Source organism: Pogona vitticeps, chromosome ZW-PAR, assembly GCF_051106095.1.
Source record: "Pogona vitticeps strain Pit_001003342236 chromosome ZW-PAR, PviZW2.1, whole genome shotgun sequence".
Taxonomy (NCBI): Eukaryota; Metazoa; Chordata; class Lepidosauria; order Squamata; family Agamidae; genus Pogona; species Pogona vitticeps.
In genome coordinates this window covers 8,069,876-8,082,567 of record NC_135800.1, presented here as the reverse complement: position 1 = coordinate 8,082,567, position 12,692 = coordinate 8,069,876, and the positions used below count along the sequence as shown (strand labels likewise).

The 12,692-nt window shown below is 50.6% G+C and overlaps 1 protein-coding gene and 1 long non-coding RNA gene across 4 annotated transcripts in view; one reads left to right on the top strand and one right to left on the bottom strand.

The window, feature by feature from the left end:
* COL27A1 (collagen type XXVII alpha 1 chain) overlaps positions 1–12,362 on the bottom strand; it is a 134,160-nt gene extending 121,798 nt beyond the window's left edge. The window contains exons 1-2 of one of the 3 annotated variants that reach the window (XM_078382699.1): positions 12,258–12,362; positions 6,968–7,451 (exon numbers count right to left, since the gene is read on the bottom strand). In XM_078382699.1, coding sequence (XP_078238825.1) covers positions 6,968–7,080 — 113 coding nt within the window. In that variant the 5' untranslated portion in view covers positions 7,081–7,451; positions 12,258–12,362. Of the gene's footprint in view, positions 1–6,967; positions 7,452–7,692; positions 7,863–9,664; positions 9,869–12,257 lie in introns of those variants that run through there. The other 2 variants (XM_078382698.1, XM_072985015.2) reach the window with 2 other exon arrangements.
* LOC144585124 (uncharacterized) lies at positions 5,769–10,395 on the top strand. Its single transcript, XR_013539632.1, has 2 exons — positions 5,769–5,922; positions 10,259–10,395. It is a non-coding gene; the product is annotated as an uncharacterized LOC144585124 (long non-coding RNA).
* Positions 12,363–12,692: the final 330 nt, after the last annotated feature.

The window sequence follows — 12,692 nt, the reverse complement described above, 5'->3', positions numbered from 1 at the left end:
AATACATTCATGCATTTGTGTGTGCGTCCGCGCATGTGCATTTCCCAAATGGCCTTTCTAACCCACCAAACACACTTCATGAAAATTTTCTCATGAATGCAAAGAACAAGAGCAGGATAGAGAGAAAGGGAGATGCCCGTCAGGTCCCAACTGGCACCAGATTTTCTTATCGTAGCTTTTGTGGACCGTGAATACCCTAGGAGACTAAATCACAGCTGGCAGCCAAAAAAAAAAAAAAAAAGCAGAGGGAAGGAACACATACATATGTATGCTATCCCCTTTTCACAGATACAGCAACTGCTGATTCCGGTTATGAGACCTGCAGCTGACAGGGGATAATAGTTATGACAGAATTTAGAGACGGAAAATGGTGTTAAGAAGTGAAGCAACAGGAAGGAGGAGAGGGATGTGTACCCCCAAAGTTTCTCCTGCACCCACTCAGCTGGTTAGCTGCTTTCAAGTGCGGGGCTATCGCATCACCCCCATGGAAGAAAGACTGATTCAAGTCAGCTCCTGCACATTGAACGGAAGGGAATGCCATCTTATTATATGCCATGAGCGACCAAATGCCTTGAGCAGGCCTGGGCTTTGAACCATCGAGACAATGCTGCAGGGCAGGTATGTCGAGCGCACACCCTCTCAGCTTTTAAATTAGCAGATTTAATCACCGAGCAAATGCCAAGCAGCATACAAGGGACAGCAGTATAGGTACAGTGATGAAAGAGCTCTGGGCAATGGATGCAAATGCAAGGTAAAATGCAGAGGATGCAGTGAGCTGAATTTCCAAGGAGGGGTCAATGCAGGGTAAAGGTCTGGTGAGGAAAGGTAGAAGGGATCAATAAAGGAAAAGGGAGGACTGAGGAGTGATAAGTGTACGTTATGTTGCAACACCTGAAGTGCTCTTATCTAGAAGAGGGCAAGGTTTGTTCTCTGCTGCTGCAAGGGACACCATGAGATCTAGAGCCCTTAAATCATCAATGGGCAGATTTTAGCTGAGAAGAGCAGCTGGACTGTGGAAGTGTATGAACTGGGAGTGGGCTAGAGGCTCCCCCTTGCTAAAGATCTCCATGTAGAAGCTCGACAACTCTTTGTTGACAATTCTCTCTCTCTCTCTTTTTCTCATTCTTTCTGGATTTCCTGCTTCCAGCTGTAATTTAGACAACCAACAACCCCCCCCCATCAAATGTTGTTGTTGTTTAGTCATTCAGTCGTGTCCGACTCTTCGTGACCCCATGGACCACAGCACACCAGGCCCTTCCTGTCTTCCACTGCTCCCCGGAGTTGGGTCAAATGTACGATTGGAACAACATAAGAATGTAGGAAGACAATTCATACAAAGTCAGGCCTGTGGTCTGTCTGGCCCAGTATTGTCGACACTGACTGGCAGCCAACTCTCCCGTGTTTCAGGCAGGCTCCCCTCCCTCCCAGTCCCACGTAGAGATGGTGGCATTTGAACCTGTGCAAGGAAAGCAGGAGTACTTTTACTTAGCTATGTGCCCTTCCTCCTATCCAAATACTAACCAGGCCTGGTCCTGAATCAGACAAGACTGGGTTTGCTCAAAGTGGTGTGTTGGTTTAAAAGGAGGGGAGGCTGCAGGAGGGGCCACTATCGGGAGACATGAGCCCTGGAAGGAGGTCTCAGCAGGGCGAGTTGGACAGAGGCCTCCAACTCTTGGCTCACACAAGAAGGAGCCTTTCATGCCTTTCAGGGCTTTGAATTTACAGAGCCAACATCTAAGACGCATCACTTCCCCAGGGGGAAGGGACTCGGGTCAAAAGGATGAGGACAGGTGGGCTGGTGATCAGCAAAGGGCTTAGGGTTTCAGGGACTAGAGGCCAATTTCCAAGTTCCTTTTGAAAGCTCACCAAACAAGGGTTTGATAAATCACATACACACACACACACACACACACCCAGGGGCCCAATTTTTTCTCCCAGGCAGTCACCAGCCTACGCAGACAGGAAGGAGCTCTCCAGGGTTTCTCAATCCCACCTGACAATGACTGCAATTGAACCTGGAGTTGTCTTCATGACAAATGTATAGATCGGCCACTGGGTAAGAGTCTCATATGTGTTTCAATTGCCTGTTGAAGACTAAGCCAGCCCAGAATGGCAAGACTCTCTCTCTCTCTCTCTCTCTCTCACACACACACACACACACACACACACACACACACACACACACACACCCCTCTGCTGTAAGGACTGCTCCATTACAGGAGCTATTAATGGTGTCGAATCCTCTCGCCAAAACAGGCTCAGCACTCTGGATAGCTCCTCTAATGTTCAAGCTAAAACCTGTAGTGGATTTAGTTCCATCACAAAGTAAGAGTCATCCACACCCTCCACTGAGTGGAGTGGCATAGTCTATCTCAACCTTCCTAATAAACAAAGACCCGGCGGCGCTTAGACACTAGGCATGTTGGCACCACCACCCCGCCAGTCTCCAACCTGCCTGTGAGAAAAGAGGTCCTTCCTCCCTGTGTCTCAACTGCTTTAAAAGCTGTCTGGGTGAGCGTAGTCCAACCCTTCTCTGAAACGTCCATTCTGCGTGCCCTGGTTTTCAAGTCAGCTGCATCTTTAGCTCTTTTTCTCCAATAAGCTAAAAGTATGGCTCAGGCTTTCTTCCTTCGCTCTTGATCCCCCCCCCCCAACAAGTCTGTGGAGGTAGCTCAAGCTATGCAGCTCTGACTGGCCCAAGATTCCCCCCGTGGTGAGTTTGGCGCTTGGCTAGGCATTCGAACCCAGGTCTCCGGAGTCTTAACCCAACAGGCCAATCGTTGCAAACAGCAGGCGTACCAATCCGAACAGTCAAAAGGAGGCACCAATGCACGGTTTATTAATGGGTTGATTAATCTTAGTACGGCAAAGCTGGAAGGGACCCTTGGGGTCATCCAGTCCAGCCCCGGCCAAGGAGGGCCCATGGGGGAATCGAACTCCCAACCTCTGCCTCCACAGCCAAAGACCTGAACCGCTGAGCTCTCTAGAAGCTCTCACACAACATTCACCTGTTCTCTCTCTCTTTCTTTCTCTCCTTCTATTTTGCCAAGTTTCAGAAGCCTTTTTCCATTGCAACCCACTCCCACTCCTCTCCTCTCTGACAGCTGCCTTCTGTCAGGCTCTCCCCCCCTTCCCCTTTCCCCTTCTCTCTCCCTTCCTAGCCAGCTCCTGGGCAGGTGTTTCCCCTCCAAAAGCCCACGCCCAGCAAAGGTGAAAGGAGGGGGCGTGCAATTACCAAGGCTGCCAGACATGCTGTAGCCAAGTCTGGGCAAAACGGAAATGTTTCAGCATTCTCCCCCCCCCCCGCCCACCGCCCCTTAAATGAACACACACACACACACAAATGGATGCCTTTCTGCAAAGCCAGCCACAGGCCGGCCGGCTCAGGATAGCAAATTTGCAATAGTTTTGTGGGGGAGGATGAATATCGTAGTTGGTCAATATCCAGAGACCCGCAGGTTCTACTCTGATCCTCAGCAGTGGCTCTGCAGGGTGTCTCGGGCGGAAGAAGGGTCTTTGCCCTCCACCACCACCTCTCTGGTTCCTCTACGAAAAGAGCAATAGAGGGGCCAGGGACAGATCGGTCTCGTCCAGCACTGTCCGCCCCTAACTTTCCCAGACCTCCAGGTGAGTTGATCTTTGACTAGAGCATTAACTAAGAGGTAGGAGTTCATTAAGACTGATGATAATATCATTGTGTTTTTTTAAAAAAAGCCCTCCTTGGTTCCCACAATACCAAATAATTAATGATAATAATAATTAATGATAATAATCTAATGCCCCATCCTTGGGGAAGGTGCTAGAGAGGGCGGTGGCCCCTCGGCTCTGGAGGTTCCTGGATGAGACACGGAGTATTCTGGACCCATTTCAATCTGGCTTCAGGAGGCCTGGTTGGGGGGCAGAGACGGCTTCGGTCGCCTTGATAGATAAACGATGACGGGAGCCGGACAAAGGATCTGGGTCCCTGTTGGCTCTCAGCGGCTTCCGAGCCTATCAACCACGATATCCTGCTGCCCTGTCTCTCTGGATGGGACTTGGGGGCACCGTTTTGCCACGGCTCCTGGCCTTCCTGGGAGAACCCAGGTGATGGGGCTGGGGGGGGTCCTGTTCGACACCCTGGCACCGCTGACCTTTGGGGGGGTGGTCCCTCAAGGCTCTGTTTGGTCTCCTTTATTATTTAACATCTACATGAAACTGCTGGGAGGGATTGTCTGGAGTTTGGGGGGGTTCGGTGGCACCACTATGCGGGTGACACCCAACTCTCCCGACTCCTTGCCACCTAAATCCAAACAAGCTGCTTCAGCTCTTCTAGATCAGCGTCTGGGATCCGTCATGCACTGGGTGAGGGTGAACAAACTGAAACTCAATCCAGGCAAGACAGAGGAGCTCCTGATCAATTGGAAGGCAGATCATGTTATAAGGATGCAACCGGTACTGGATGGGGGCTGCCCTCCCACTGAAAAAAGCAGGCGCGCAGCTTGGGGGTGGCTCCTGGATTCATTCCTGAGGCTGGATGCCCAGGTCTCGGGGATGGCCAGAAGTGCATTTGCACAATTAAAACTAGTGTGCCAGCGACGTCCATTTCTTGCGAGATCTGATCTGGCCACTGTGACCCATGCCTTAGTTACTTCCCAGGCGGATTACTGTAATGCGCTCTATGTGAGGCTGCTGATGGAGAGTGTCAGGAAACTTCAATGGGTCCTGACTGGGGCTTGTTACAGGGATCACATAATGACGATGCCCCAAATACAGCAGCTCAACTGGCTGCTGATCAGTTACCTGGCACAATTCAAAGTGCTGTTTTGTTAATTATAAAACCCTAATTGGCCTGGGTCCAAGCTATCTCAATGACTGTGTCTCCCACTATGAGCCGGCTCAGGTGTTAAGATCATCACGAGAGGCCTTTCTCTCCGTCCTGCCACCTTCACAGGTGCATTTAATGGGGACACAGGAGGGGGCCTTCTCTGTGGCTGCTCCCAGACTGTGGAACTCCCTCCCACTGGAAGCCATGCTGGCCCCATCTTTGCTGTCCTTCCGCCAGCAGGCAAAGACCTTTCTCTAAGGGCAAGCCTCCCCTCACTAAACCAGTGTATCTTCAGTACTACTTGTGCTTTCCATTTCTCAGAGTGACATTTTTAAAATTTCTGTACACTTATTGATCTTTGCCTTAATATTGCCTGTTAGTGTTATAAGATGCCTCTTTACTCTTTGTACTTAGCTTTCAACACTGTATTTTTAATTATGTGAACCAGGGTTGTATATTCATTGTTTTCAACTTCAGATATTGTCAGTCAGGCTGAGCCGTCTACAACCTGGATCTTAAAAACCAGGTCTCTGGTTGAGGAGACAGAGGTCAGAGGTTCAATGCCCCTCTGCCTGCTTCCTCCAAGCGCTACCCAACACCACTGCTACTTCCTTTGGGAAGCCATCATCAGCCCTTCTGCTGACTTACTATCAGGGCCGACCCTTGAGCAAGAAGAGGGGGCAGGATTTGAACTCGGGACCCTCTGTCTTGGTTCTCTTGGAGCCGCTGCTGCTCCCCAGTAAACGGAGGAAGGCGTTTAATAGGGTCTGTCAGCCTTGGGAGTCACACTTCTCTGCCCCCCCCCAGCCTCTTTCCTCTCTCTGATGGCACTCAGAGGCAGCAGGATTGGTGCTTAGTGGGGGGAGGGCTTTCTTAGAGGCTGGGGTGCCTCTGTCCGCCACGGCCCAGCGTCCCCTCCCTCCCTCCCTCTCTAGCAAAAGGAGGGCTCCCTCCCCCCCCCCAAGCACCACCACGTCTGCAAATCAAGGGAGCGGCGCGGCTCCCAAACCCTTCGCATCGCCCATCCCCGCCAGCCCGGCGGGCGGAACGGACCTTGGGATCAAAGAGGTCGGTCCGAGCGCTGGAGGAGAACAGAAAGAGACTTCCGGAGTGTCCCAGTAAGTTTTAAATAGTACAAAGTGGGCGGGGGGGGGTTTTCTTCCCTGAAATAAACGCTCCTCTTCCTCCTCCTTTTCCCTGGTCTGTTTCCTTTCTTTAACGAAGGGGAGCAGGGGAGAGGGAGGAAAGCTTCCAGGGGGACCCTCTTCCAAGTCCCCGATTTTCTCTCCGCGCGGCCCCCCACCCTATCACCCACCCCCCGGCCTCAAATCGCTCGGGACAAAAGGAAGGGGGGCCCGATTCCTGCCTGGCGCATCCGGACCCACCGACATGGCAAAGCGGGCGCCGCTTCCTTCCTCGCTTCCTGGCCTCCCCGGAGAGCGGAAAAGGCTTTCCCCAGCCCGCCCCAAGGCGCCCCCCCGGTATCCCCCAACGCCAGCCCCGCCGGCCAAGGGGGTGGCATCTTCCCTTCCCCGCCCGCCAGGAATGCTTCCACGGACTTTCTGCCCGTCCGAGTCACTTCTTCAGAAACTGACTTTCGGTTGTGAAGAGCAAGCATCACAGCTTGGCACCAAAGGGGGGGGGGGCTTTTTTGGATCCTCCCCCCCCCATTTCAAGCCCCCGGAGGTCCAAACTCATCCCTTCCTCCTCCTCCCCCCACCCACTTCCCACGTCCAGCTCCAAACCCTTGATCAGACGTCCTCTCCCGCCGCCCAGCGTGGGAAAGGTATTTCTGGCTGCATCTGTCAGACTTTCCAGCCATCCAGCATGCTGGGAGTTGTAGTCCGCCAGCAACTTTTTCCCCCGGGGCTGTGCAAATCGCCCGAGTAGCAAGCACTTTTAATTCATATACTCTCTCTTCCTCCCCCCCCCCACTCCCCATCACCTCCACCAGCTGGGAAATGTTATCTCTTTTCCACTCGGATTCTGGAACTTAATTTCTTTAAGTTTTGGAACGTTCTAAGTCCAAACGCCCTGCAGTTTCCTGCAAAGACGTCCCCCAAGTGGCTGGGGATTTGGGGAGTTGTAGTCTCCAACGGAGCTCCGGACATTTTTTTTCCTCTCTCTCTCTCTCTCCTGCACCCTCCCTCCCTCCGCACTCACCCCTTGGTCGTCGTCGCTGCTCTCGCTTTTCCTCTTGCTGCTGCTGCTGATGATGATGATGATCCGCCCGCCGCTGTTCTGAGTCTGGAGACCGGTTCCGACGCCAGCTTCATCACGTTGTCTTAGTGCATGGTTTCGCCCCGATCCCTCAGAAAGCCGCCGTGGTGGGGGCGCATCCTTCCCTCTCCCGGCCTCCCCTGAAGAGCCGCCGGCCGACCCCCGGGGCTGCCTTGCAAAGCGGAGAAGGCGGCGGGGTGGGGGGGGTAAGATCCGCTTTTCAGCTGCTCAGCCCTCGGGCTGCTCGCCCTTTCTTTCTTTCTTTCTTTCTTCCTCCTCCTCGTCGTCGTCGTGGACGCCTCCTCGCCTCCTCCTCCTCCTCCTCGCCTCCTCTTCCTTGGTCCGCGCGTCCTCTTCTCCGGAGTCCCTTCTTCCCGCGGGCAGAGGACGACGGCTTAATCCCATCTAAGTCTCAGACCGCGAGCGCCTGGGGGAAGATGGAGGGGGGGCAGAGAAAGGACACGTTGGGAAGCCAGCACCCTTCATGATCGCGGGACCTTTCGCCTCCTTGGCCCCGCCACCCTCCGCCTCCTTAGGATTCAAGCTCTCTCTCTCTTTCACCACCACCCCCAGCTCCTAAGAGCGGCTCTTCTCTTGTCCCTCCGTCCTTCCGGGGAGGGGGCGGCGGGATCCCGTTTAAAAAAAAAAAAAACTCTCCTGCAATTTACTTTTGTCCAAGTCCCCTGGATGGTTGGAGCGCAGAGGCTTAGCTAAAGCACGAGAGGAGAGCCTGCCTTTTTTCAAACTCGCAGATGCTGTCCTTCCTCCGCTTGAAAACCGCCTTCGGAGTTTGCAAAGAGGGGAAAAAAGGAATGATCCGGAGAAAATGTGGAGGGAGTAAGGGGGAGAGAGAAAAAAAATCTCTTTTTTTTCCCCCAGCTCTGCTCCGCCGCTGCTCGTTGCTGCCCTCTAGTGTAAAAAGGGAAGCAGAGCTGAAACTAGAAATCGAGAGGATTTTTGGTACCCTCGGGGTGAAAGGTGAGGAGGCGGAAAGTTTCGTGTTTTTTTTTTCTTAAAAAAAAAAAAGATCTCAGCGGCTGCAAGCTTAACTGGAGGCGGAATTTAGCACACGTTGAACCAAATAGGACTCAAGACGGAGCAAACCCGCTTAAGAACATATCCATCTACCAGCATTCATGCAATGGGGGGTTGGTTTATAAAAAGGGAGGGAGGGAGTTGAGCCTATGGACCTGTCTGTTTTTGCTGGCGAGTAAATATCTCACTAGGCTCAGGGAAACCTGCTTCCGAGCAGACACCACTTGGGAGGTGTCAAACTACATTTCCCATCCCGGCCGGCTGGGGAGGATGGGGGTGGTGAGCTTGTCCCAAGAGCAGGGCTGGCAATTCCCTTCTCCCCGTTTGCGCTCCTCCCTTCCTGGCCTGGGTGTAGCTCAGGAGAGAAAGTTGGAGGCACCCCGTGTGGCTCTCAATGCAGCCGGCTGATCAAGACTGGTCTCTCCCGGAAACTCTAGGATGACTTGATTTTTACAGAATGGTGAGCCGAAAAAAGAGATGCCTTCAAGCAAAGAGACTGTCCATTCTACCTGGCACTGCATTTCCAAAATATATATCAACAGGTGAGGGCTACAAGTGAAATTTCAGAGACATTGAAAGGTGGAGGGAGACAGACAGGGTTGAACCCCAGCTTAAACATACTTAAGATCTATGAATATCAGTCAAGTGGGCTGTAACTTTCTTAAGGGCTTCTTTTAAATGTAAGGTTATTTATGAACAGCTTAGATTCCAATGCTGCAAAGCAGTGTACAACAATACACAGCACACACAATTTACAGGCTGCACAAGCAGACGATACATGAACATACACCATTTATGTAGCAGTCCGTGAGACTGGAGTCCACACATCCCCATCGATTTCAATGGATCTGCTGTAAGCATGGCTATGTGACGATCCAATCATTCATTTCTAAGCTCTCAGATATATTAAAGCAAGCTCCACTTATTAGCATTCATGAAATAAGCCAGAGACGTAAAGGTAGATTTTGAATGTTGTAGCAAAAAGGCATTACTGATTCAGATTGCTAGAGGATGCCTTTAAAGGCTCTAGTCCTCTATATGCCCCATGCTGGAGCCTGTTCCCAAACACACCCACCTTAAGGCATGCATGAGCCTTTCTGGAGAATTAATTTGCCCTAAGAGTTCTCTCATTCCCTCTCCAACAACATGCCGGAAATTCAACCCCAGTTACTGTAAAGGTGACCACAGCTGCCCTTTAAAATGCATAGGCATACACTGATTAAGAAAAAGAAACAAATCCAGGCTTGGAAGAGAAAGAAAAGCCCTAACAAAGAGGCAGGAATCCCCGGAGGGGAACAATTGGCAAAGTATTATCCCCCTGCTCTAAGTGGTTAAAATGCTTTCAGGTTAATCTGTAAGGGAGGCTGAGCCACTAAAGTCACCTCCACACACTCCGAATCCCCCCTCCCTAATATCTGAGACTGGACACTTACTTGCAGCCAAGGGAACCGAGATGCCGCCACTGGCCTCAACCGACATGTTTAAAAAATGTGATCTCTTGCAAGCTTGTTTATTTTCTCCCTGACCCCTCTCCCCCCCGCCCGCCCCACACACAACAGATGAACTGGATTCCTGAGTTAAGGAAACTCCATGGGACATGCACACCTTCAGAAATCCAAATCTCCTCTCAAATTCCCAGGTATCCTTGACGCATCTCGAGATAACCCTGGCTTCCGAGTTGCTTTTGCAGGTCCTCCTCTCGGTGTCCCTTGATGTGAGAAGCGATGGCAGAGATGGGTCAGCTCCAAGCGGAGAAAGCTTAGGAGAGACCCGGATGCCTGGAGTAAGATGTACAGATGTCCCAGAGAGGGAGGGGCCACAGCGGAGAGGTGTCCCTGACAAGGCAGCGCTTGTCTTTGGAAAAAAAGAGCTGTGAGGATTTGGCTTTTCCGGGCTGGATGGAGCCAGGTAGTGTCTGGTTTCAGTCAAACCTCCTAGCTAATGAGCAAGGAGGTCCAGCCTCCAGAGGGCAGGGTCCATGCCATGGCGTGGGCGGCGGGGGGGGGGAGAAAGTGGCCAGATGAGTGAAGAACAGCCCTCTTTCCTGTGTCTCATTAGCCCAGCATCCAAGGGAGGCCAGGTTGACACACTGGATGAGTAAGGTCCAGTTTAGGATCACAGATTACAGAATGCAAGTTAGTGTTTAATTCTGCTCCAAGGTTCACATAATTCTTCTAATAACCTGTCTTGTCTTTGTAGAGCGATTAAGCCTAGGCCTTGGTGCGTCTTACTACAACAAGAGACCTATGGATGGATTGATGCACAGCCTTAATAATATCCATAGTTCGGGGTCTCAGATTACTAAATAAAGGTGGGTTGGATTGGGTCGGTCTTCCCGATTTTAGTCTTTTATCTTTGTTAAAGAAATAGGCATTGTTCTTAGTGTGATGGGGGGCTTTTAAACTTGACAAAGCCGAAACTTAATTGTGTCTTTAATCCTGCCCTGTGTGCAAAACTGGGCAGGATGGTGGGGGGGGGGGGAGAAAAAGAAGGCAGAGGTGGGGTCACAAAAGAAAAGTGAAGACGAAGGGGGGCCAGAGGATGGTTGACGTCACCTGTATGTGGAACTTTGTCCTAAGGCAGCACTGAAATCATGGAACAATTAGCTTTGAAGGGTCTTGTTGGCCATCTGATCTAACCTCGTAACTCATCCTTCATTCAGGATCCAGACACAGCGACCCTGACAAGCAGGCCTCCCTGGTCTGCTTCAATATGTCCAACAGAATGTCTGGGCGTCTTCATTGCAGGGTTGGGAAATGTTGGGCTTCCAGACATTTTGGACTACATTTCCCACAGTCCCTTGCAGCAACAGGTTCTGCTGATAGGGGCTGATGGGGAGTTGAAATCTAAAACACCAAGAGAGTCAGGAGGTCTCCATCCTTATTTTAGTGGACAGGTCCATAGGACTAAAATGCTTACTGTACTTTTTTTTGGTCATCCTGCTAACTCATTGGGAAGTGCCTTCTGTTGGAGGTCATCATCCTCTCAACCTGCCCTACGGCACTTTTGCAGTGGAGTTAGTTTAATGTCTGCCGTAGGCAAGCCAAACAAAGCCTTTTGGTGGTGACATATAATTTGAGGTGTTTGTGAGCACAAAGAGATTTCCAAATGAAACTTAGGCAAGTGAGTTTGCCAAACAAGAGGTCAGCTGTGCTTTGAGCTAGCTCAGAAAAGTGTTTACTCAGAGCTTCAACAACTACCTGAACCAGATTCTCAGTTACATATATATATATATATATATATATATAAAAGGGGGGGGGGTCTCTCCCATTCTTAAGACTAGCAGAACTTGGAAAAGCTACGGTACTTCTTCTTTTTAACTACAACTCACAAAAACAGTCATGCTGGGAGTTATAGTCCAAAGTAACTTCTCCAAGGTCTGAAGCTAAACACAAGCATGTGTGAAGGATGAGCGGCAGCCCAGAAGCATCTGGAGGGTCACAACGTGCCCCTCCTCCTTGGAGAATATTAGGATGCTAAGACTTAGCTTATTAAGCCTGTCTGCCCCCCCCCCGGTTCTGCTCAGCCTCCGCCCTTGGAAACAGATGGAGTTATTTCAAAAGGCAAAAGGGGTTTCCTGTATCTGTAAATGGGCTTGCTATTTACCTGGGAGTAAGCCCCCGCAAACTCAGTGGGACTTTCTCCTAGGTAAAATAACCGAATCAAAGAATTGTAGAGGGACACCAAGGGCCATCTAGTTCCGCCTTCTGCAAATACAGGCATATATTGCTGGAATGTAGACATGAGTGGTATATAAATACAAGCATCATCTTAAAAGAAGTACAGTATACAAAGAGCTTAAAACACATGAACAATCAATTGATTGTAGAAGGCAGATGGGTAAATAATTTGTTCATTCTTCCACCAACCACTCCAGCTGGGAGATTCTGGGCTTTGCAATCAGAAAAAAAAAGTAACTTTACCCCAAATTCTGGCCTAAGGAAGGATGGGGAGAGGGTGAGAGAACTATTCTGCAATGTTCAGAAGCATGTATTCAGGCATCCATCACACTGAAGGATGTGATGGCAGAATTTATAGGGTCCCCTCTTCCAGATGTTTGAAATGTGGACCCTCAAAAGCCCCAGCCAGCAAAGTTAGTTGTAAGATGCTGTGGAAGTTTATAGAGTTCAAAACAAGCCTGATTTAGAAGCAGAAGTGATCTTACCAGCAAAAAGTTATTGATGAGAGGCGCACTTACCTGCTCAGGACATCACGAGGGCATCTACCTGCTGGTTTCCCTCAGAAGGTGCAGGAAGAGAGGATGTGAATGAAAACCCGTTGGCCTCTTCTCTTCATCTGACTTATTTACACTCCAGTGTCTCTGCCTCAAAAAGAAAAAGAAAACAACCAGAAGGGGGGGAAAAGTCAGATTCAAGGCACTAACTCTGTCCTGTTGCTCTTCTTAGCTTTGAGTTGGTCATCAAAGATATACACAGTTCTCACCAGTCATTTAGAGAAAAGACTCTAGAAGATGACCCGAGATCGGAGATGCACTCAGAGGCTCCCTCAAACCTTCCAAATATGCAGCACGAGGACGAGGCTTGATTTAATTGGGAGAAGCGCTCCCTTCAGATTTTTCCTCTGTCGCTGCATCAGCTGTGTACAGTAGAGTCCAGGAAACTCCAACCGCAGA